The sequence below is a fragment of the Sorex fumeus genome, unplaced genomic scaffold, assembly GCF_029834395.1.
Source record: "Sorex fumeus unplaced genomic scaffold, SorFum_2.1 ptg000129l, whole genome shotgun sequence".
Classification (NCBI taxonomy): Eukaryota; Metazoa; Chordata; class Mammalia; order Eulipotyphla; family Soricidae; genus Sorex; species Sorex fumeus.
This window is the reverse complement of record NW_026606186.1, coordinates 6,739,219-6,761,350: the sequence shown is the minus strand read 5'-3', so window position 1 is coordinate 6,761,350 and position 22,132 is coordinate 6,739,219. Positions and strand designations below refer to the sequence as shown.

At 54.8% G+C, this 22,132-nt stretch overlaps 1 protein-coding gene across 3 annotated transcripts in view; it reads right to left on the bottom strand.

Annotated features, from left to right (window-relative positions):
- DENND1A (DENN domain containing 1A) overlaps nt 1-22,132 on the bottom strand; it is a 523,912-nt gene that overhangs the window by 156,283 nt on the left and 345,497 nt on the right. For all 3 annotated transcript variants that reach the window (XM_056138645.1, XM_056138644.1, XM_056138646.1), the window contains 2 exons: nt 21,965-22,010; nt 223-324 (listed from right to left, as the gene is read on the bottom strand). In XM_056138645.1, the coding sequence (XP_055994620.1) occupies nt 223-324; nt 21,965-22,010 (148 nt within the window). The remainder of the gene's footprint in view (nt 1-222; nt 325-21,964; nt 22,011-22,132) is intronic.

Genomic DNA, 22,132 nt, shown 5'->3' with positions numbered 1-22,132 from the left:
GGTGGAGCAGAAGAAATGACCTCCTCACGCCCACCTGTGGGGACCCCTCTGGGAAGTGAGACCCCGACCCCTACAGACCACATCTCGTCTCGTGGGCTAGTGGCGAGGGTAAGAGTTGGGAGGAGCAGGTGTGCCACCGAGACCAAGATCCCAGAGGGAGCCAAGACAGGAACCTAGAGCCGGTGCCTGCCCCGCCAGCCCCTCTCCCGGCCAGGTACCTACCACGTCGTTCGGAAGGCTCTGGAGGTCATCGAAGGGAGTCTCCAGGGTGTTGGTGTCCACATTCAGGATCACGACGTCATCCAAGGCCATAGTTCGGACCTTCTGCAAGTGAAACAAAGCCCAGGAGAGAATCATTGCAGTGCTGGAGGATGGAGGGTCCCTCTGGCTTCCCCAGGGTCGGGGGTGAGGGGTGGGGTGCCTGTTGCCGGCTGATGGGAGCTCAGAGCCCAGGGCCCTGAGCAGAGCAGCCCCGGGGACCCGAGCCTATGTTTGCGTTTGTGTTTGGGGCGGGAGGAAGGACAGAGGGACAGGAGGGAGACAAGTCCCTGCTGGAAGGGGCTCTCCACAGCCTGCAGAGGTCCTGGACGAGGTGGGGTGCGGCCAAGTGTCTCCCCTGGGACACCTTTCCCCTCTGTTCAGAGCTGCCAGCCCAGTCCTGGCTCCCACAGCCAAGCTCTGTTCACTGGCCAGCACTTCAGAATTGCTATCTCAATTCCCCATTTTAATTTATTTTTTGGCTTTTTTGGGTCACATCCAGGGATGCTCAGGGGTTACTCCTGGCTCTGCACTCAGGAATTACTCCTGGCAGTACTCAGGGAACCCTATGAGATGCTGGGAATTGAACCCGGGTCGGCCGCCTGCAACGCAAACGCCCTCCCTGCTGTGCTATCAATCCAGCCCCCTCAATTCCATTCTTCTGTAGACAAGTACCTTGTCCAAACTGGGCGCTCTTGGCCCTGAGAGATGCCGTGACACCAGGGCCCTGGACATCTCGGTGTGTGTATGGGGGTCACTGTTGGCCATTCAGAGCCATTGGGATGATGGTGTCGGGGTGCCCCCACCCTCCCTGGGCCCCGCTGACAGCAGTGGCGAGGGAAGCGGCTGACACCTCAGCGTGCCAGTGCCGTGGACACAGGCCCTGGGAACTCCCCGCCGTCACTAGCAATCACAACGTCCGTCCTTGCCTCCAATGAGGCCTTGTGACGCCCGCCTCCTTGACACCCCAAGGTTATCTGAGCCAAGGCTCAAGGAAGCAGAGCCACCCAGCACCAGCTGCCACCATGACTGGTGGCTTGTGTGCCCTCAACCACCTTAGGGGGAGGCTGAGACTCGGCACCTGCTTCCCCATGGGGGTGTGGACCCCTTCAGGGGCTCACTGAGGTTCACCACTGCAGAGTAACCAGTGCTTGCTCAGTTGCTCAGTGCTCCTTGGTGTGGGCAGCTGTTAGACTCCCATCTCTGGGGAGCCATCCACTGTCCACGGTCCTGTCCACTGTCCTCCCATTGTTCATTGATTTGCTCAAGCGGGCCCAGTAACATCTCCATTGTGAGACTTGTTACTGTGTTTGGCATATGGAATATATCACGGGTAGCTTGCCAGGCTTTGCCGTGTGGGCGAGATACTCTCGGTACTTGCCAGGCTCTCCAAGAGGGGTAGAGGAATCGAACCTGGGTTGGCCGCGTGCAAGGCAAATGCCCTACCCGCTGTGCTATCGCTCTGGGGGCCATACCCAGGCAAAAGTTTCAGCGTCCCCGCAGCAGGGAAGGAGCCTCTGAGGGCTGCAAAGTGACTGCTGGGGGCCCGTCCACCCACTGGGACAGGAGACCAGAAGCCTCTAGCTAGTGACTTCTCCGTGTGTGTGTGTGTGTGTGTGTGTGTGTGTGTGTGCGCGTGTGTGTGTGTAGTGGGGGGCGGGGGCACCATGGAGCTCCAGCCATTCCTGATTGTTAGCTATGGGGCCAGGGCTGCAAAAAGGCGCACCCTCTCCTCCGACACGCACGGGAACAAACAGGCCTCATCTGCAGGCTGGACAGCAGTGCGGCTAGTACGACACGAAACATGACCATTCCACTCAGAGTAATTCCTGAGGGCAGAGCCAGCAGTAACCCCTGAGCATTGCCTCTGGCAAAAACAAACACCTCCCCCCCAAAAAAAAATTCAAGTTAAATCGTGAGCCATACTCTGGGAGAAGTTCCGAAGGCAACCTCCACCCCTCCCACTCCATTCTGCTTGGTGTGCCCCCCAAGTCATAGGGGCACTTGCGCCTCTCCAGTAGGTCAGCTGGTGAGAGCTCCCCCTTCCGATTGCAGAGACAGGCAAGAGAGGCCCAGGCGCTCCCTCATCGAGATGCGATTGGGAGGTGCCCCCCCTCCTTACCCACTCCTCGACTCCTTGGTGTGGTGGTGAGGGGTGGGCAGCATAGCTGGTTTCTGGGCCACACAGAAGCTACCATAGTGACTTGTCTAGAAAGGGGGCAGAATCCCCCCACACCCCACTCTGCTAACTGCTGGGTTCTCACTTCAAAGGCACAGGCACCCCAACACCAAATCTCAGGGGCAACAAGCAGCTCTGTAACTCAGCCAGGGACCTCAGCACTTGAGGAGACGAGGGTAGTGGTACCCCACAATCACTCATTCATCTCTTCCCGCTTTCCAAATAGTTCAAACAGAAGGAGGCAGACGGCACGGCTATGGGATGGCCACAGGGGGCACAGTCATGGGTGGACACAGTTATGGGAGGGCCGATGCTTCAGTAGAGCATGGCCAGGGGAAGGCACAGCTGCCGTAGGGCACAACCACCAGAGGGCACGACCACTGGAGGGCATGGTCGCAGTAGGGCACAGCCACAGGAGGGCACAGCCACAGGAGGGCACAGCCTCAGTAGAACATGGCCACGGGAAGGAAGGCCCCAGGAGGTCATGGCCATGGGAGGGCACGGCCCCACGTGGTCATGGCCACAGGAGGGCATGGCCGGAGAAGGGCATGGCCATGGGAAGGCACGGCAACAGAAGAGCATAGCCATTGGAGAGCATGGCCACGGGAGGGCACAGCCCCAGGAGGTCATGGCCACTGGAGGGCACAGCCGCAGTAAGGCACGGACACAGGAGGGCACGACCTCAGTAGAACATGGCCACGGGAAGGCATAGCCGCAGGAGGACAGCCTCTGGAGGGTATGGCCACGGGAGGGCACGGCCCCAGGAGGTCATGGCCATGGGATGGCACAGCCGCAGTAGGGCTTGGCCACGGGTGGGCATGACTGCAGTAGGCCACAGCGCACGGGAGCGGGGAGCTAGCCCAAGGCGCTGGCTGTTGCTTCTGGACTGGACTGCAATACGGGTTGAGGTTTCTGTGTTCTCAGGGGGGCCCAGGCCCGGAGCCGCCCCCAGCTCTCCAAGCTGGGCTGAAACAGGCTTTTGATTTCTCCCCACTCCTGGCTGGAGGGCTTGCTGCTTAAGCTGTGTGGAGTGTTTACTTTCGCAACAATGGCAGCAGGCTGAAGAAGGGGCGGGGGTGGGGGGGACCTGGCTCTTTCTCTTGCCGAGGCCCGCCAGGGTCCCCTTAGTGACCAGCAGGCCCCCGGAACAGGCCCCGGCCAGGAGCCTGGCTGCCCAGTTTCCTCTTCCAGGACAATGCGCCGCTCCAGAGGGGCTGGGTGGCTCAAGGGCTGCGTGGACCTCGGCGTTCCCAAGGGAAGGCCGGAGGCCAGTTTGGCCGGACACTGCCAGCTCTCCAAAAGGCTTGGGAGACAAGGGGGACAAAGGCAGGCTAAAGAACAACCCCCTGAACCAGGGCAGCTGAGAGCGTATGGGAAAGAAGGGGCTTGCCTTGCACGGGGCTGACCCCAGTATGATCCCCCAAACATCACCAAGAGTGATGCCTGAGCACAGAGTCGGGAGTGAGCCCCGAGCACTGCCAGGTATGGTCTGAGCTCTCTCCTCTCTCCCGTCCCTGCCACTAAGAAACCAAACCAAAGCCCCTAATGGACAGAAAACCCAACTGGGGCTGGGGGCCAACAAAGCTGCTTGTCACAGCACGCGTCACCCTCAGGGACATATTCTCCTCTCCAGGGAGGAGGAAATGAGGTTCAGGGAGGCCCAATGAACACCCCAAGACACCAGCTGGTGGGCCCCACGGGTGACCCCAGGAAGCCAGCAGGCTCCTTCTGAAGATCTCTGGGCTGCACTGCTCGACGTGGGGCCTGCCCCTCTCCCCAAAACCACGCTTGCCTTTGGCGTGGTGGCACGGTCCGCACCCGCCTCCCGTGGAAGCGTGGCAGACAGAAAAGGCGAGAGGAGAAAGACTCGGCTACCCTCACCCGGGCTTCCTTCCCACCCAATCCCCGCCTCAGAAAACAATCGAGATCATTTTCTCCTGCTCCAGGTTTTCTCATTGATTACAATCTAAGCAACATTCCCCTTCATTAAAAAGCCTTGGGAAAGAGCGTTCCTAATTGCTACAGAATGTTTCACTACACGGAAACCAACCCAGCCAAGCCCCCACCTTTTTTAGGGGGGCGTTGGAGGTGGGGAGAGGGGCTGCTCTTTCCAGGGTGTGAGAAATTCTTCTCTACGAGGCGGCGGCGGGATCCGGAGGCAGAGAGCCCTGTGCTTCGGCACGGATTCCTCGAAGTGGAATTTACTTTCCACTTCTTCAAAAGTGTCCCTCTCAAAGGCGGCTTTTGAGAGAAGATATCTTTACTTCCAATTATTTTAAAGCCATTTCATCCACAGCTTGTGTTTCCTACTCTAAGTGAAGGAAAATCAGCAAAGACACGAGCAGATGTCAAAATAGTCCTCCCCAAACCCTACCCAATTAAAACACTCACTAGTACCGCCGCGCCCCCAGACAGCTCCCCGGTAGCTGGTCCCACCAACACATTCCCTCTCTTTTTAGTTACAGCATATGCCAAAGCTCCTCTGCGGACCCTCCCCCACCAGCCTCCATAGACCGCGCACGCATACAGGCGCACACACACGCACACACACACACACACACAACCACTGACATGCACACCGGCTCTCCCAACGACATCTCTTACACAGAGAAAGACACAAAAACGGCACCTTCCCATCAATACTGTCAACCACCAATGTCTTCCCTGTTCCGCTTTGTCACAGCCAGACTCTGTCTTTCGGGCCAGGGGAGGGGGAAAAAAAGTGGAGGTTTGTGGGGCCGGCCAGGCAGAGGGGAGCAGGGCCCGCAAGCAGCCACACCTCTGGGCTTTCCGCCCCTCTGTGGCCCTCCTGAACCCTCCATGGTTTCACCCTCCCCGAGAGGGAGCACGATGGCAGTCTCCTCACGGAGCCGTCCGGAGGACAAGCAGGACAACTGTCCACGCATGTACGCGTGTGAGTCAGTGCAGTTCCAGAACATTCCCTATAGGCTCTGTTCTGGTAGTGGCTCTCTGAGGGGCCTCCTGAGCACACCGCCCTCCGCGTCATCTCCACGACCACTGCCACTAGCGAGTTCTTTGTCCAGATGTGCTGCCGCTTCCCTTGTCAACCTAGGCTGGCGACGCCCACCTCCCTGCTCCGCCCGAGCCCGGCCCAGGCCCATGGCAGAGGAGAAATGCACAGCAGAGGGTGGACGATCGAGTGGCAGGGCGGACTGTGTCCTCACCCCATTCACACACGGAGTCCTGGGGACAGTTTCTGAGAGATGATTAGCGTGGGGCAGTGCCAGTGTTTACAGAGAAAAGTGACAGAGCAGGAACTCTACTGAGAAAGAAAATTGAGAGTGGAGTCAACCTAGACAGGATACACACTGATCCACACGTATGTGTGTGTGTGTGTGTGTGCGCGCGCACGCGCGCACGCTACACCCGGCAGTGCTCAGGGCCTGCTCCTGACTTCTCACAGGGCTCAGAGGAACCATTTGGGGTGACAGAGATTGAAAACTCGGGTCCTGTCTCTCCAACCTGTTTCCACTTCAAGTTTTTTCATTTTAACTTTGAAAGGTAGATGATGAAAACATGAAACCCAACTGGGACATCTCAGTAGCCGTCTCCTGTCAACCTGATCCAAAATGCTACCTCAGGGGTTGCGCAGCCCCTCTGAGGCGGACGGAGCCCTGGCCTGTGACACGCTTGTCTGTGACAAGCCCTGCGCTGGTGGCCGGCTCTATGCCCACCCAGTGTTTTACATGACGCCCACAAGAGCCTGGCGGACAGACAAGGAGACTGAAGGTCAGCAAGGTCAGAGGACTTGTTCCCCGTCAGTGAGCGGCCTTGAACCTGGTTGAACACCTAGGCCATGTGCTGCCCATGGTGTCCGCAAACACCTCAAGCAGCTGCATTTTAGCAGATGTTTGTCCAGCATGTGCTGGAGGTTCCTACCCTTCACGTGGCTTCCCGGGGGCTCTGAGGCCACTCTATGTGCCAGGGGCCGGAGGTTCCCATGAAACACGGGCCCAATTGCGAGGTGAAGAAATGAAGGTGAGGTCCTTGGCTCAGGTCCTCATCACTGGAACTTGTCAGAGCAAGGACTGACATGGGATTCACATTGGGGGGGAGGGTGGATGAAAGGTGCCCAGATGCATGTGCATATGAGCATGTAACAAAGAGCCGCATGGTGCCCGTGACCTCCAAGGAGGAGGAGGAAGAAGAAGTGGAGGAGGAAGAGGAGGAGAAGGGAGAGAAACAAGAGGGAAATGGGGAAGGAAGGGAGGCCGAGAGGTGACTATTGAGGGATTCCGGATTCTTTCCCTCCCTCCTGGAACCTCAGAGAGAAGAGTGACATTTTCCTTCCCGTCCCTTGGCCCCGGAGGTCACGGAGCTGCCAGGCAGTTGATAAACGTTGTGGTTTTCCTCCGGGAGTCAGAAGTCATTGATGGGGCCCCTTCCTGCTCCACAAAATTAAAAAATCGGCGCCTGACAGTTCAGAGGAGCCCCGAGCACACGGCTGGAGTTTCCCAGCCTGCTTTAAACAGAAACAGAAGCCTGGCAGGGGAGGGAAGCGGGGTGAGCACCTCCCGGGTCAGGCCAGGCCCGGGCCTCCCCAGGTAATAAGTGGGGACTCTCGCTAACGAGTCCAGGATCTCCACCCAGCGGGCTCCCTCCCGCGTGCTGCCCAGCTGCCGTGCGCCCCTCACACAACCAGGCCCACCTGATGCCAGGCGGAGGGCAGAGAGGTGGCGAAAACACCATCTCTGAGCACGGGGGGCTCTGGGCTGACTCGAGGGGGGTGCAGACCCAGAGAACTGGGGGAGATGGTAAGAACAAAGGCACAGAGGTGTGGGCAGCGTCCACTGCAAGGAAAGGGGGTTGGCATCAGCCTCAGGAGTTGGCACCATCCCCATCTCCCCCGTCGCCCCAGAACTCAGTTCCACCAGCTTCCCTACCCTCCAGTCTGGGGGTCTCCCAGCCCTTAGTCCCCTTAAGGGTGAGGAGAGGCCGAAAAAGGGGGACAAAGCCCGGAGGGGAGAGGGTACAAGCTGGCTCTGCAGGGGATGGGTCGGTGGCCTTGTGCCAACTGCACAGAGATGCCCCTCACCAGCTCACATTTCCCTTCCTTTCATTGTCCAGGCAGGGAAACCCTGCATCTCCCCTCAAGTCCTTGAGGCTCCCGTGTGCGTAGAAATGCAGTAACACCCTTGTGCCATAAAGCACTGTTGGGTTTTCAAGGGCTATATGTAAAAAAACAAAACAAAACAAAAACCGCGCTTTCCTCACTCAAAGCAATCTCCCAGAATTAGACATCCTTTAGTCCCATTTTGCAAGACAGAGAACAGGAGCGCTGAGGTACACAATTCGGCCTTGGGTCTGCCCCCGTGCGAGGTTGGACCCCCCGCTCCCTCGCCTCTTGGGGCAACTCCTTGTACCCTCCTGGCTCAGTGGGCGCTGAAAGCAGCCCCTGGTGATGGGCTGGCAGAGAGAGCTGTGTGACAGCAGGAAGACTAGCCTTCCCTGAAGTGGGAGATACCATCCCCGAGGGTCACTGGAACAACCCAGAGGGGTAGGAGGAGCCTTTAGGTACAACTGTGGGGTGCTTCCTGTATGCTCCCTGAAGAAAGGTCGGTTTCGGGCAGGGGGGTCGTGCGCGTGTGCGTGTGTTTCATCCTCTTTTTAAAAAAGGGCCCGTTGGCCAAATAAGTTTGGGAGCCCTCCAGGGCAGACACCAGGACCAGCAACGTATTTTTCTTTTGCGCCCAGTAAAACATTTCACACAATGACGTAAGTGGGTCTGAATTCTGGTCCTGCTCGTTATCAGCTGGACGACGCCGGAGAAGTCACCCAGCCGCTTCGTGCCGCAACCCCCCATCTGTGAGAGGCAGGGCTGCCGCAGCTGGAACGGCAGCTTGTGAAAATGTGATCCAGCACGGAACTCGCCTGGCAGTATTTCAAAAAGAGCGAGATCCAATTTGGAATGATGGCACTTGAATCTCCGACGTTCACGGGGGCCGGTTCCCCTGTCCCAAAATGGTCTGGGGGGGGGCGGTGGTGGTGGTCACCCTCCCATAAAACAGGGTCTCCTTCTCCCCCCACAGCTGCCACCGGCCATCATTCATTCATCACTAGCACGCAAACTAGACTCCCATCTCCACCTGCCTTTTATTTGAAATGTCAATTTTTAAAGAGTGGAGAGGTTGGAAACCCAATTTAACAAGCACACTGAAACATTGTTTATGGCCCCCATAAACATGGCTTAGTGAGAATTACAGACTTAATCAGAGTGAACTTATCTCCCGGTGAAAAGGAACACTTTAAATTTCAGAAATGGCACCTTCACTGTGAAAATCTCTTAACTTTTCAAACAAACTACAGGGGGTCTTAACCAGATGGGCAGTAAAGGGGCGGCCCTTAGCTGTGATTTGTCTTGCCCAGGCACCCGAAAGGCCCATAACAACTTTAAGATCTAGGAAAAATATTTGGGAAATCATATTCCTGAGGCATGTCTTTAAAAACTCCCCGGAGGCTGCCAAGTGGGAAGTAATATCTGTGCGGCTTGGGGAGGGGGCCCGGGTTGTCGGAGTGGGGGCTGCCGAATGGGTGAGCGGCTGCCCCAGGGGCACGGTTGTTTCCGGCTGTGAGAGGAGGTCTTCACCTATTTAGCAACAGAGAATTTTGTGGTGACCGGCTTTTCACAGGAGATGTGTGACACCTATCCCAAAGGCGCTGCGAGTGTGTGTGTGTGGGGGGGGTGGGGGCTGTAGGGGGAGCACACCCAGCGATGCTCAGGGGACACTCCTGGCTATGTGCTCAGAAATCACTCCGGGGTGATGTTGTAGGGACTACATGGGATGCCGGGGATCGAACCCGTGCCGGTCATGTGCAAGGCAAGTGCCCTTCTCACTGTACTCTCTCTCCAGCCCCGCGGTAATTTCTTTCTCTTCAAGAGTGTTTTAAAAAGGAGCTATAGTACAGCAGGTAGGGTGTTTGCCTTGCACAAGGCCAACCTACGTTCGACACCCAGCATCCCATATGGTCCCCCAAGCACCACCAGGAGCAATTCCTGAGTGCAGAGTCAGGAGCAACCCCTGTGCATCGCCAGGTGTGACCCCCCCCCCAAAAAAAAGTGTGTTAAAAAAATTATCCTAAAAGGATGAGTCCAGTGAACCCCCACTTCCCAATTTGACACGTCATTAAGGCTGCTCTGATCATTCCAGGAAGGGTTTCCATAAAGACGCCCCACTTTGCAGAGAAGGGCCCAGCCTGGTTGCCGGAGGCAGGAAAGGCGACAGATATAAAATTTTATTATTTCAATGCCCCAGTAGCAGCCAGGACGACTTAATGAAATCGCCAAGATTTACAATCTGAAATGGTTATTGCACAGACAGATATGGTTAAGGGAGCTGTGCCCTTGGACCTCTCCACCCTTTGATCCTCACCCAGCAGGTGGCCTGGGGTCCCCTCCTGGGCAGCTGGCTTCTCTTCCGACTCAGCCTGGACCTTGATGTGCAATAAGCTTGACCCTGCACAGGTGACGCACCCGGTGCTTATCACCAGCAGCTGCTGCTGCAGGCCTGGATGGGCCACCCTGTCCAGGTCGAAGGCGGGAGAGGAGATGCTGCTGCAGGCCCGCGGTTTGGTGATACTCACTGGTGTCATTGTCAAAATCTGGCCTAGAAATGGAACTCTGGTAGGGGGATTTATATTTTGTAGTTGGAAGGGTGGGGGGAAATCACCTTTTAAAAATAAATCACAAATCTCAAAAAAAAACCAAAAAACCAAGGGTGGGGGGAATCAGTCTCCCCTCTACCCCCGCCCAAGTCCCAAATGCATATCTCAAAACTTCCCTAAAACCATGTGCAGCACATTTATACCAATGAAAATCAAAACAATTTTTGGAAACCTAAAATTGACTGTTTTCAGTTCCATGAAATTTCATTTAAAAAACCCCATATGCCAAAATGTCCAAATTCTCTTATTTTTAAAAATTGGGATGCCTTCCAAAATCATAGCTATCTTTTCCTTCCTTTTTTTTTCCCTCTTTCTAAAGCTAAGGATGGGTAATGTGCATATGTACTTATCAAGCTTCATAATTTAACCCATTCGGACAATACAAAATGTTTTCCACGAGAGGCAGGATGCGAATTTATTTTTTAACCACTGGATCTTTACCAAACAACTGGCTCCTGGTTCCTTTGGCTGGAGAAGTGTCTGGGAATGGTAGCAGCCCCAGCCTGGAGGGCTTAGCTTTGTCATATATCTCAGAAAAGGGATCAAGGCAGGACACATAAGCTACAGCACGGGATGCAGGATACTTCCACCCACAGAAACTAAACTTCCACCCAATGCTGACCACTGGAAGGAAAACCCCTGGGCTAATGCCTTTGTTTCCAATCAGAATTCAATGGCTTCAATCTTACCTGCAGAAAGCCCTGCTTAGGCTGCTCATGTCTGAATCCGTTGGGCAAAAGAAAAGAAAAAAAAAAAAAGCAATAACAACAACCCGCTCCTTTTGTAGGCTAAGTGGTATATATCTTAAATATTCAACTTTAAATTCACTGTGAAATCAGCTGAGATTCAAACAATATGTGAAGAGAGGCTTATAGATTCCAATTGTAGTCACATTTTTCTCTATGGATGTTTAAGTTTAGGACTGAGAACAATTTAAGAGAAATCAGCTTCGTAGGGGGGGAAAAGGGTTTGATCACCATGCCGGAGGATGGCTGCTTGGTACAAAATTATTCCCTAAACTGTTTGCTTCGGAAATATTTTATTAATATCTACCCCTGAGTGAGGATCTACTAAGGTACACGGAGCCATAGCCATATTATTTCTATCACTTTACAGTAGGTGTCCCATTTTGCAGATCTGAAGGCAGGCATGCATGTGCGCACACACGTGCGTGCACACACACACACACACACACACACACACACACGCACACACATAGAGTCACACTTGCCCAAATCACAGAGGCTGAAGACCATGCTGTGGTCCCAGCTCAGGCTCGAAGCCTGCCTCCCAAGTCCATGGCTCATTCACACTTCCCCCAAACAAAAGCAAAGCAAAAATAAACAAAACAGCAACATGCAGAAATTCCTGAGGAAAATGCCTGGTTTCTGCCTTTTACTCCTTGCAGGGGCCGGCTTATGGGCCCTTCCGAATCAATTACTGTAGGTCATTAAGAGGTAGTTTAATTTGGTTGACACACACCTCTTGCTGGGGTGACCTCGCCTATCAACAACAAATGCCCGATGGTCACAGACTCGGACGGGCCGAGCACAGCGTTAAACAAAGCCACATGTGCCCGGATTCCAAGTGGGGTCCGACTAGGCCAAGGGCACGGCTCTTCAATCATGCTGGGGCTCTCTGAGCCCCCGCCACGGGCCTGACCACTGGCCAAGGGGTTTATGAAAAGAAGCACGCGTGCCCCTCCCCCTCCGCATCCCCACTCTCCCCCCCCCCCCCCCCCCCGTCCCATGTGGCTGGGTTCCATTAAAAGGGCCCCCGACTCTAAGATCAGTACAAAAACTTCACTCGCTAAAAAAATTCCAAAGGAGGCTAGAATAGTGGGCAGGGTCAGCCTGAGGCGCCCCTTGGCTTGTTGGGACAGGAAATGCACCCGTCCTGACGGCACACACAGAGCCCTGGATAATGACTTCCGTTTATATGGCACCTACCATGGCCAGGCATCAATTTTCTGACCGACTCTTGGTGCAAACTCCAGGGACCTGGGGGCATCTACTCATTTCACAAATGAGGTGTCCAAGGCTCAGAGGGCTTCTTGGACACCTCGACTGGCACAGTGGGATGCCACCCTTCTCAGAGGGGGCACTGCTTAGAAATCAATGAGGCAAGTGACCTGCATGGGGTATACCCTCACTCAGAGGTCAGTGATTAAGAAGGATTTTTCAGTAAGCCTGTCTTAAGAGGACAATCGCACCTTGGCCAAAGCAGTTCTGTGGGACGATGTCGTGACCCTCTGTGCCCCTGATAATCATAATCTGATTTTTCCGGAAATAAAGGAGCTGGAAGTGAGTGGTGGAGTCGGCCTCTGGTCCAGGTAACTCCAGAGCCCCCAGGGTTCCTTCCACTCTGCCACAAGGACCCCCGCAGGCTGCGCCTGACCCGAACCTGATGGGAACTGGAGGAGTTCACGCACGATATAAACTTTATGTCTTCTCTGAAGTCAGATGCAACGTTGTTAAAGAGAACTGACACAGAATTTACACCCCCTCTGAGGGGGTGGCATCCTGCTCTGCCCATGGAGGTGTGCGAGAAGTCCTTTGAAACTTGGACACCTCATTTGTGAAATGGGCAGATGCCCTCCCACCTCCCAGGTCTCTAGAACGAAGCTACAGGATGATGGGAAACACTGAGAAATGAAAGCGCCCATAAGAGCTCCCACTTCCTGCTGGGACTCCTCCCCCTAAATTACCCTGAGCGTCAGATCTGTCACCAGGGTAATCTTAACACCTCACAAGAATATCTCAGGGGCCAGAGAGATAGCACAGTGGGTAGGGAGCTTGCCTTGCATGTGGCCCACGTGGACCCCCAGCACCACCCGGAGTGATTCCTGAGCACAGAGCTAGGGGTTTAGCCCCAAGAACACTCAGGTGTAGCCCCAAACAAATAAAAAAGAACATCTTGGCAAGCACAAATTAGATAGATGCGTACCACGTGCAGAAGATACAGAAGTCAGACAGAACACCTGTTCCCCTTTGGTTACATCAGCCACGACTAGAGCTTGAAAATGCCTCACGTGGACGGATTCCAACACTGGATAAGTGGCGTGAAAGAATCATGCTTGTTTTCAAAGCAGATGCCACTGGGAAGATGAGAACGGATCCAGGGGAAACCCCTGAAGCTAATTCCAGAACCTTCCACAGGGCAGGAGATGGGAAGAGTCCTGAATCCCCCCTTAATGCTTTGGGTGCTCCAGCCTCGCACGTGGTTCCTATGGGCAGAACAGTTCCAGGAGCCCAGGCTCCTGCCCTAGAACCTTCTCCTTGGGGTCCTGAAGTGAGTGCCAGGGGTTTCAGCCCTCTGAACTCCATCTCTTATGTAACTCGTATATTCACTATGTGAGTGATGCTTGATGGTGCTGACATTTTATTTCCAGGGTCCCCCATGCAGGGCCCTTGGAGGCCCAGGGGTCCTTTCCAATCATTCTCGGGTCAGTGCACCTCACCTCTGTACCACCTCCCTGGCATTTTCAAAGAGCTATTCCGTTGCACAGCATCCGTTGATCCTTGCCAGTCTGAGACCATCAGGAAGACCTGAACTTGGGCAGAGGCTGGGAAATGCCAGGGCCCCTGACGAGCGGACTTGGAGCTTTTTACAGAGGAGGAATGTGCCGGATGTGAAGATGCCTTTCCTGTAGCCACAGCTGCCTGCACAAGGCATGGAGGAAAACATGTCACAGGTGCCGGGAAGGGCGGTGCTGGGGTCTGGCACGGCCCCTGGAAATGCAAGTGCTTTTGCTATCCCGGGCCTTGGTTTCCTTGTTTGCAAACGTGGCTTTCTCCTCGGTGGAGAGATTCGGAGCAGTGTGTGAGAGCAGAAACGGGATCAACCCTGAACTAGGACCCAGAGGACTCACTTTCTTCTCACTGTGCCTGAGAAGCCCAGGTGGATTTTATTTTCACCCTGACTCCTCCTTCTTACAGGTAGAAGCTGGAACGTGGCTACTTGGCACTGCACGGACAAACAAGTCTCACTTGGAGTTTTGTGTTTGCGGACCCAGCTCCAAGTCTGCCCTTAGGCCTGACCCCCTGGTCACAGTCAGGAAAGGGTCACAGCACAAATGAGTGGCGACCACATCTGATGACAGTGTCCCCCCCCACCCCCCCCCACAGTGCCCTGCAGGGAAACTGCAAGCCACCTTATCCCCCCCCCCCCCCCCCCGCCCCCAACCAAGGGCTGTAGTTTTTTCTATGCTGGGGGAGAAAAAGACAGGGAAAAAAGATACTGGTTAAGATGGCGCCAACTCATTTGACAGAAACTGAAAGACGAGATGCAAAGGGAAGGAAAGTGGGACTTCTCCTGTCTGTTAAAAAGCGAATCCTGGCAGAGACACACAAACAAATCTCAGAACAGAGCAGCTCTTGGCAGAAATGCCTCCGGACTTTGCATTAGGCCACCTTTGCCGGGCCACCCCAGATGGAAGTGGATGCCGTCCCTCTGCCTGTTCCCTGGAGATCCCAGCAGCCGCCATCTTCCAGAATTCATTGGAAAATCCAGGCATGGGCCAGCAGTGATGACACACACCAGGACTCACAGGGTAGGGGAGGAGCTGGTCATTTTCCTCCTCTGCCCTGACAGGACCCTGAGACGCAGCCTAGCCCATGAACAGCCCCCAGCTACATATTAAGCTCCGTAACGGCCACGATCCCAGAGAGACACAAATGAATCTTGGAACCAAGCAGTTCTTGGTAGAAATCTCTCCAGACCTAATTATTAAAATTTTAGAATTCCAAGATTGCATGGTCGCTCTTGTGGCCACGCGACATCATATGCTATTCATAACCAGCAATAGAAAACAATTTGTCTAATGTTGCCTTTTCCGCAGGTCTGAGTGTTAGGGGTAGAAATATTGAATGTGATCAAAGTAGAGAGAGTAATGTGGAAATTATTTGCCACACAGGTAGGGGTAGGGGTGGGATGGGGGGGTATACTGGGGTTTTTGGTGATGGAAAATGTGCACCAGTGAAGGGATGGGTGTTTGATCATTGTATGGCTGAGATTCAAACACGAAAGCTTTGTAATTGTTCTCACGGTGATTCAATAAATAAATTAAAAAATTAAAAAATAAATAAAAAGTGAATCCTGGGCGGGAGCGATAGAACAACAGGTAGGGCACTTGCCTTACACGGGGCTGACCTGGGTTCAATCCCATATGGTCTCCCAAGCCCTCCAGGAGTGAGCACAGAGCCAGGAGTACACCCCGAGCAGCCTGGGTGTGCACCCCTTCCAAACAAACAAAAAACCAAAATAAGAAGTGAACCTGCTACCTTGTGTAAACACCTGGATGCAGACAAACCCGGATCCTGGAGATCACGCCTACGCTGGGGTGGCCCCTGGGGGCTGTCTGTGGAGTCTGGGGCCCAGCGCTGTGCCATCTGCTTGGGGCACCTTCAAATCTTCCAGGAGCCTTATCCGGCTGAGGAGGGGGAAGGTCATGCTGTGAGCTCAGCAAATCTTCTGAAAACTGCTTCAGTGGGAAGAGAATTTCGATGGGTGCCTGCTGGGGGGGGGGGGGAGGGTGTCCCACTTCCTCTGGAGGCCCCCAGGAGCACAGGGTCTTCCTGCCGACCCTGGCACCGGCCTGGAAGAGCACGGGCACGCACGAGAGGAAGACGCAGCGCAGTGAGGCGCCTGGGCCCACACGGCAGGGGCCCCGGGCTGCGTCGTGGTTTTACAGCTCCGGTCGTGGCGGGTGATTTACTCGGGAGCGACCTTGATCTTTACAAATATCGGCTCCCTTTATGAACATGGCGAAGCAGTTCCCAAGCGCTTTATAAGGAAGGGCTGTGTTCGGAATGGCTCAGAAAGAGGCGGCCTGACAGGTCTTCCCCCTATTTACACCTCCAATGGCTCTCTGATGCCCCGTAAAGCACAGCCTGACGGGGCTTATGAGGCCCTGCCCGCCTGCCCCGGCTCTCTGTGCCTCTCTGACGTGCTGTGGGTGGGGCTGACAGGCTGCGCTCTGCACTCGCTGCTTGGGGCCCCGGGGTGGGACTTGTCCCAGGGCAAGGGGGGCTTCCTCTCCTAGCCCTCAAGGCTAGGTTTGGAGAGGGGTCTTCCTGTGACATTCCCCAGCTCACTGCGATCACTTTCTTTATGTGGGGGCCGTACCTGGCCCTGTGCTCAGGGGCTGCACAGCTGACAGTGCTCGGGGGACCATGTGCAGGGCCAGGATTCAAACCTGTGTGGCGGCCGTGGCCATGTACATGCAAGACAAGCACCTTAAGCTTTGCGCTACCGCTGGGCCCAGCTCTCTACTTGCTCCACACCGAGCTGTATGGAGGAGGAGATGGGCTACCCAAGCCCAGGCCAGGCGGGACCTCTGAAATAGCTCCCTGAGGGGCTGCAGGGGCCATGAGGCCTTGAGCACACGGGCTCCTGGCTCCAGAGTCACCACGGTCCTGCCATGCCAGCAGGGGAACTGGCCAAGGCCTGGTGAGGGGAAGGAGCGAGAAATGGTGCCGGAGGGGCTACTCCTAGCCTTGACCCCGAGAGGGTCTCCAGCAGAACCGGGACAGGCACAGGCCCGTCTGGCTGCATCTCTTCCCTCGGCATGGGGAAAGTTCCGGAAGCGCAAGGTCAGCACCATCCAGCTAACAGTTGCAGGGGGCTTTAGGGTCAAGGAGGGAAGGAGATAGTGGTGGGTGTGGCCAAGCCTCCTGCCACCCACGGCACCCACAGGAGGGAGGGTGCGGCCATGCCCTCGTTTTTTAAAGCTCAGAGGTGACCTGTAATGGGGTCAACTGCTTTAGTCAGGTTATGGGAGCCGGAAGCAGGGCGGTCAGAATCCAAAGCTAACAAAGGAGGAGGGGAGAAAAACCCCCTGGTGCTCAGGAGTGAGCCCTAGTGGTGCTAGGAGGGACCCCTAGTGATGCCAGGAACTTAAACTGGGGGTGGCTGCATGCAAAGCAAAGGCCTTCCTTCTAGTTCTCTCTCTCTCTCTCTCTCTCTCTCTCTCTCTCTCTCTCTCTCTCCCCCCCAAGCTTCACCTCGCTGCCCCTGTGGGGGTGGGGGGCTGGGCCTTCCTGTGCAGGCCGACCTGGGGCTCTGCCCAAAATGCCACATGGCTGCTGTCTTCCCGAAGGACCAGATTCCTCCTGCACAGACCCTCCCCCTATCGCCGCTCTCCCCCACCCCCCACCACAGCCGTGCTGAGACCCAGAGAAGCACCTGCTCCCAGGCGGGGCACAGAAGGGGGAGTCGCAGAAATAGCCCCTGAACTGAGCCAGGGTTAAGGAGATGGAACGGAAATAGCCGCTGTGCGATCTGGCCTCCTTTGGGGGTTTCCGAGCTGCCAGCGAAGACGAAGATTCTCTCCAAGAAGAAACGAGACGGGTGCCAATATCCTTGGCGATCCCGACTGGCCAGCCGCCCCCCTCGGAGAGTCTGCGCGAAGGAGCGGGAGGCAAGAAGAAAGGTGGGGCGGGGGGCTCCCATCAGGGGCGAACGCGCGAGGGGGAGGAGGAGGCAAGACCCTGGGGATGACCAGGTCGCCCCCGAGCTGGAGCGGCTGCCCTCTCACCCCCCGAGGACCGGAGCTACCCACCCCCCACCCCCCGCCGGAAAAGCCTTCTCCAAAGGAGAAGGCTAGGTTAGAATTTGTATTTCTTTTTTGTGCAGCAACTTGAGTGTCATAAAAATGGTTAAAAAGTCTTCCTATGGTAGCTTTTTCTAAACTTTTACGAACATCTGCCACATTCATTTGAAGTTTAAAAAATTCTGGCACATATGCAAAGGCATAATAAGGTGCCTATAGCTTTCAAGAAAAAAAAAATAACAAGACAGTCAAAAATAAGCCTTTTGCTGAACTGCCAGTAAGAAAGCTAGTGTGAGTGGAGCGAGGCCGCCCTGAGCGCTTCCCTCGGGAGCCTCCCCGGGGGTCCGTCCGAGCTCTGCCCGGCCAGCGCCTCGCCCACCTCAAAGGTGGAAGAGAACTAGGCCGATCCAGTCACGAGGCACGGAGTCAAGTGTTCCCAGTCCGAGTTGAAAGCCACAGGGCGTGGGAGCTCCAGAGGCTGAATTCCAAGATCCCGATGTTCCCGCACACACAGGAAATGCTCCCGGCTGCGGAAAGTGTCTTAGCTGGCTTCTAGAGGGCCGACAACCACGCCTGTCTCTCCCTCCGAATAGCGCCCACCACACTGGGAGTCCCCACGGCCAGCTTCTGCAGCCGGCACGAGCTAAGATTACTCCTGGAAGGCACTTCCTGAACCCTTTCACTTCAAGACCTTTAGAGACTGACCAGAGGGAACCTGGCCCCGCAGACACGACTTTAACTCCGCAGCAGGGCTGCGCTTCCCATGGAAGGCCTGTTGTTAGCCTGTTAGCCGCACATATGGCGACAAATGTTTGAAATCACTCCCCATCTCTTAGGGACAAACCAACACAAGACTCTCCTACAGTTAGGTTAAACAATGGTATGGGGTTGCCCTGCCCTTCTCTGCGTCTGTCTGCCTGCTGCCCCATGAGGTGTGGTGGACACCACGGCGAAGGCTGCCTGGCCCTTGCACCCAAAATTCGTGCGCCTGGGGATGGCCGAGAGGGCTGGAAGCCCAGGGCCCTCACCTAGAGGTAGAGTCAGTGACAGCGGGTGACAAAGCCAGGAGTCTCCTGGGATAACTGAGAGAGGGGTAGGGCCACGCTGCCACCCACAGAGGGGTACGGGGGGAGGGTTTGGGGGGGTTGGGGACTATGAGGCCTCACCAGCTGTGGGGAGACTGGGTGGAACCAGGGGGCAGGGTGGAGGGTGCTTGGGAGTGGCCAAGGGAGACATGAACCTGCTCTCTGGGGAGGGGGGTGGCGGTCACGGATGGACGGAATCTTGGATCCCTCATCCTGCCCTGCGGGGTACCCGGGCCAGCGAGTTCTCCATTTTGCTCATCACACAAGTGAAGAAGCCTAGAAGGGAGCCTTGAACAGCGCCAATGTCGGAAGGGAGGAAGCAGCAGGCGCGGTCCAGTGGGGTGAGCAGTGAGCAGGGAAGGTTGAGGCAGAGGGCTCAGCGTGACTTCCTGGGGCTCAGGAACGCCGGAAGTGGCACAGCTCAGTGGGCGTGCCTGGGAGGGTGTGGCAGGGCAGACTGCGTGGGGGACCCCTGCAGAGAGGCCCCTCTCGGATAAGACCAACTGGCCCGAGAAACTCCGGCCTGGATGCTCAGAGAGAGGCTGGCCAGTGCTGGGATCCCCATACCGGAAGCCCAGCCGAGACTCTGGGCATCCCAGATCTTACACGGGCCCGGGAGCGGCCTTCGGCCAGCAGCCCAGAGGAAGAGGACGGGAAGGCGCGTGGAGAAGAAAAGGCAGCCCAGACAGAAACTGGACAATATAGAGGGAAAGCAGGCTGTGAAGGTGCTGAGCTGGGGCTGAGCCCCGGGAAGTCACGCTGAGCACCTGGGGCTAACGGTGAGTGGAAAGGAGTAGCCGTCCGTGAGACAGGCGTCCTCGGATGGGTGTGTCCAGCCCTCCCAACGACAGCTTTGTTAGGAGGACCCACTTTCTCATTCTGATTTCTTTTTCCCCCCGTTGAGGAGCCCGGAATACATACCCCAAACTTGACAAACAAAGGTAAAACACAGAAGAAATCTTTTCCATCTGATCAAAATACACCATCCAAGATAGTCCATAAACTGTGTACTGTCTGTGCTCAGGGCTGGGTGATGACAAGGAGGAACTGTTAACAGAATGCAGGAGCCACATGGCCGTCCTGTCAAATTAGAAATTTGAGCAGATTTCTGTGGTCTATTTTGATCAAGATTCTCAATGTCAAACAAACAGGTTTTTCGATAACCAACTTGTTTCATTTTCGTAAGCACAATAGCACAGCATGCAACAGTTCGTGAGGAAGCAGGTGGTCCTCGTCGACGGGAAATGAAGGGAACAGAAGAAGAGAAGTAGCACTTCCTCTGAGAAATGCAAAGCATCCTCACAGACGGACATGGCTGCCGATCCCCTCGGCCCCCAGCCCAAGCGCTTCTCTCCCCTGCAAGGCAGGCAGGGCCGGCACCTCCCACCCGACTTGACTCTGGGACAAATCCGAGCCCTTTCCCTGGGTTCACCTCTACGAACCAATGGCTTGTACCACGGTGCTCAGAAGAGTCTCTGGGGAGCATGCGGGAAGCAAGGGGGCAGCGGACTTGCAGCTCTGATGGCGCACTTTGACCCCAGGGGTACCATCGATCTCGGCTCAGCAAACAGGGCAGACGGCCGCTAAAGGGCTAGTCACATCAACAACTCAAGTGCCAATAACAGTAGTTAAGTTGTGGTCTATCCAAATAGTGGGCTGACGGGTCGCACATTACAAAAATAATTCCTGAAAATGGAGACAATGGTGGCGGTGGTAGGGGAAGGTGACTGGGGTGGTGTGACTGTGCTTGGAATATTGAATGCCTGTAATAATGCATCATGAACAACTTTGTAGATAAAGTTAGGGTGGGGGGGAATTCCTGAGAGTGATTTGAAAAGGAAAAAAAGCATGTAAAAATCCCCATGCCATCTGCACTTGTTTGTTCATTGCAGCACTCTTTACAATAGCCAGAATCTGGAAAAAACCTGAGTGCCCAAGAACAGATGACTGGTTAAAGAAACTTTGGTACATTTACACAATGGAGTACTATGTAGCTGTTAGAAAAGATGAAGTTCTGAAATTTACATACAAGTGGTACTACACGCAAAGTATCATGTTAAGCGAAATGAGTCAGAAAGAGCGGGATAGACACAGAAAGATTGCATTCATCTGGGGAACATAAAGCAACAAAAAGGGAGACTAACACCCAGGAATGGCTGAGATTAGTACCAGGAATTTTGCTCCTTGACTTGGAGGCCAGCCACATGTGCTAGGGGAAAAGGAAGCTCAGATAGAGAAGAGAGCACCAAATAAAGGGTGTTGTGAGGATCCTCCCAGGGTGGGAGAAGCATGCTGAAAGTAGACTATAGACCAAACATGATTGCCACTCAATGCCTCTCTTGCAAAACAAAGTACCCAAACGAAGAGAGAGAGAACAAGGAGGAATGCCCTGCCACAGAGGCAGGGTGGGATGGAGAGGATGGGGGGTGGGAGATATGCTGGGACCCATGGTGGAAGATGGGCACTGGTGGAAGGATGGATACTTGATCATTGTATAACTGAAACCCAAGCACAAAAATTTATAAGTCTATAACTGTACCTCATGGTGTTTCACTAATAAAAAAAAATCTCCATGCCATAATCCTAAGTGCGTCACATACACAGACATATAAGTAGTGTACATTTGCTTATAACTAAAGACTGGGAGAGAGGAAAATGCCAAATGGTGATCAAATCGGAACTAAAGGTATGGTTTGTTATTTCTATTTTATTTATACTTCTAATACATCTACGCAGTTTTAATATCTTCAGTCATAAGAAATAACAGCATTTGCATAATTTGGTGTGAACACAGCTAGAAAAAATGAATCATTTTCCTGCCCTCATTCAAATCCTTTCCTCTCCCTCTCTCTCTTTTTTCTTTTTTTGAGTCACATGCAGTGGTACTCAGGCCTTACTCCTTTCTCTGCATTCAGGAATGGCTCCTGGTGGGCGTGGGAAACCATAGAAGATGCCGGGGATTGAACCTGGGTTGGCTGCATGCAAGGCAAGTGCCTATCCTCTGTCTTTCTGAACTTCAACCCCTTAAGCATGAAGATGGCAGACCCTAAGTCAGGGTGGAGAAGCCCGTGGAAACAGGGGCCACTAGGAGGACATGAGGAGGGGGCCCCCATTCTCCTGTAGGTGTACCCAAGACTCTGCCACCTCCTTGCACAGAGCCCAGTCGGCCCAGAGTGCGAGAGACTGGGAGGGAAGGAGCCGACTTACCTCCATGAGGCTGAGGTGGATCCCGATGAGGTAGGGCATAGGAGCGCTGTGGAGAGAAAGAGACACGGCTGCGTTAGTGTCTGGGCTTCCGGCGGATAGCTGCAGATGGCTCACTATTTGGAGAAAAGCTGTTTTAATAAACGTATGCACGGTTACACTTCCTTTCAC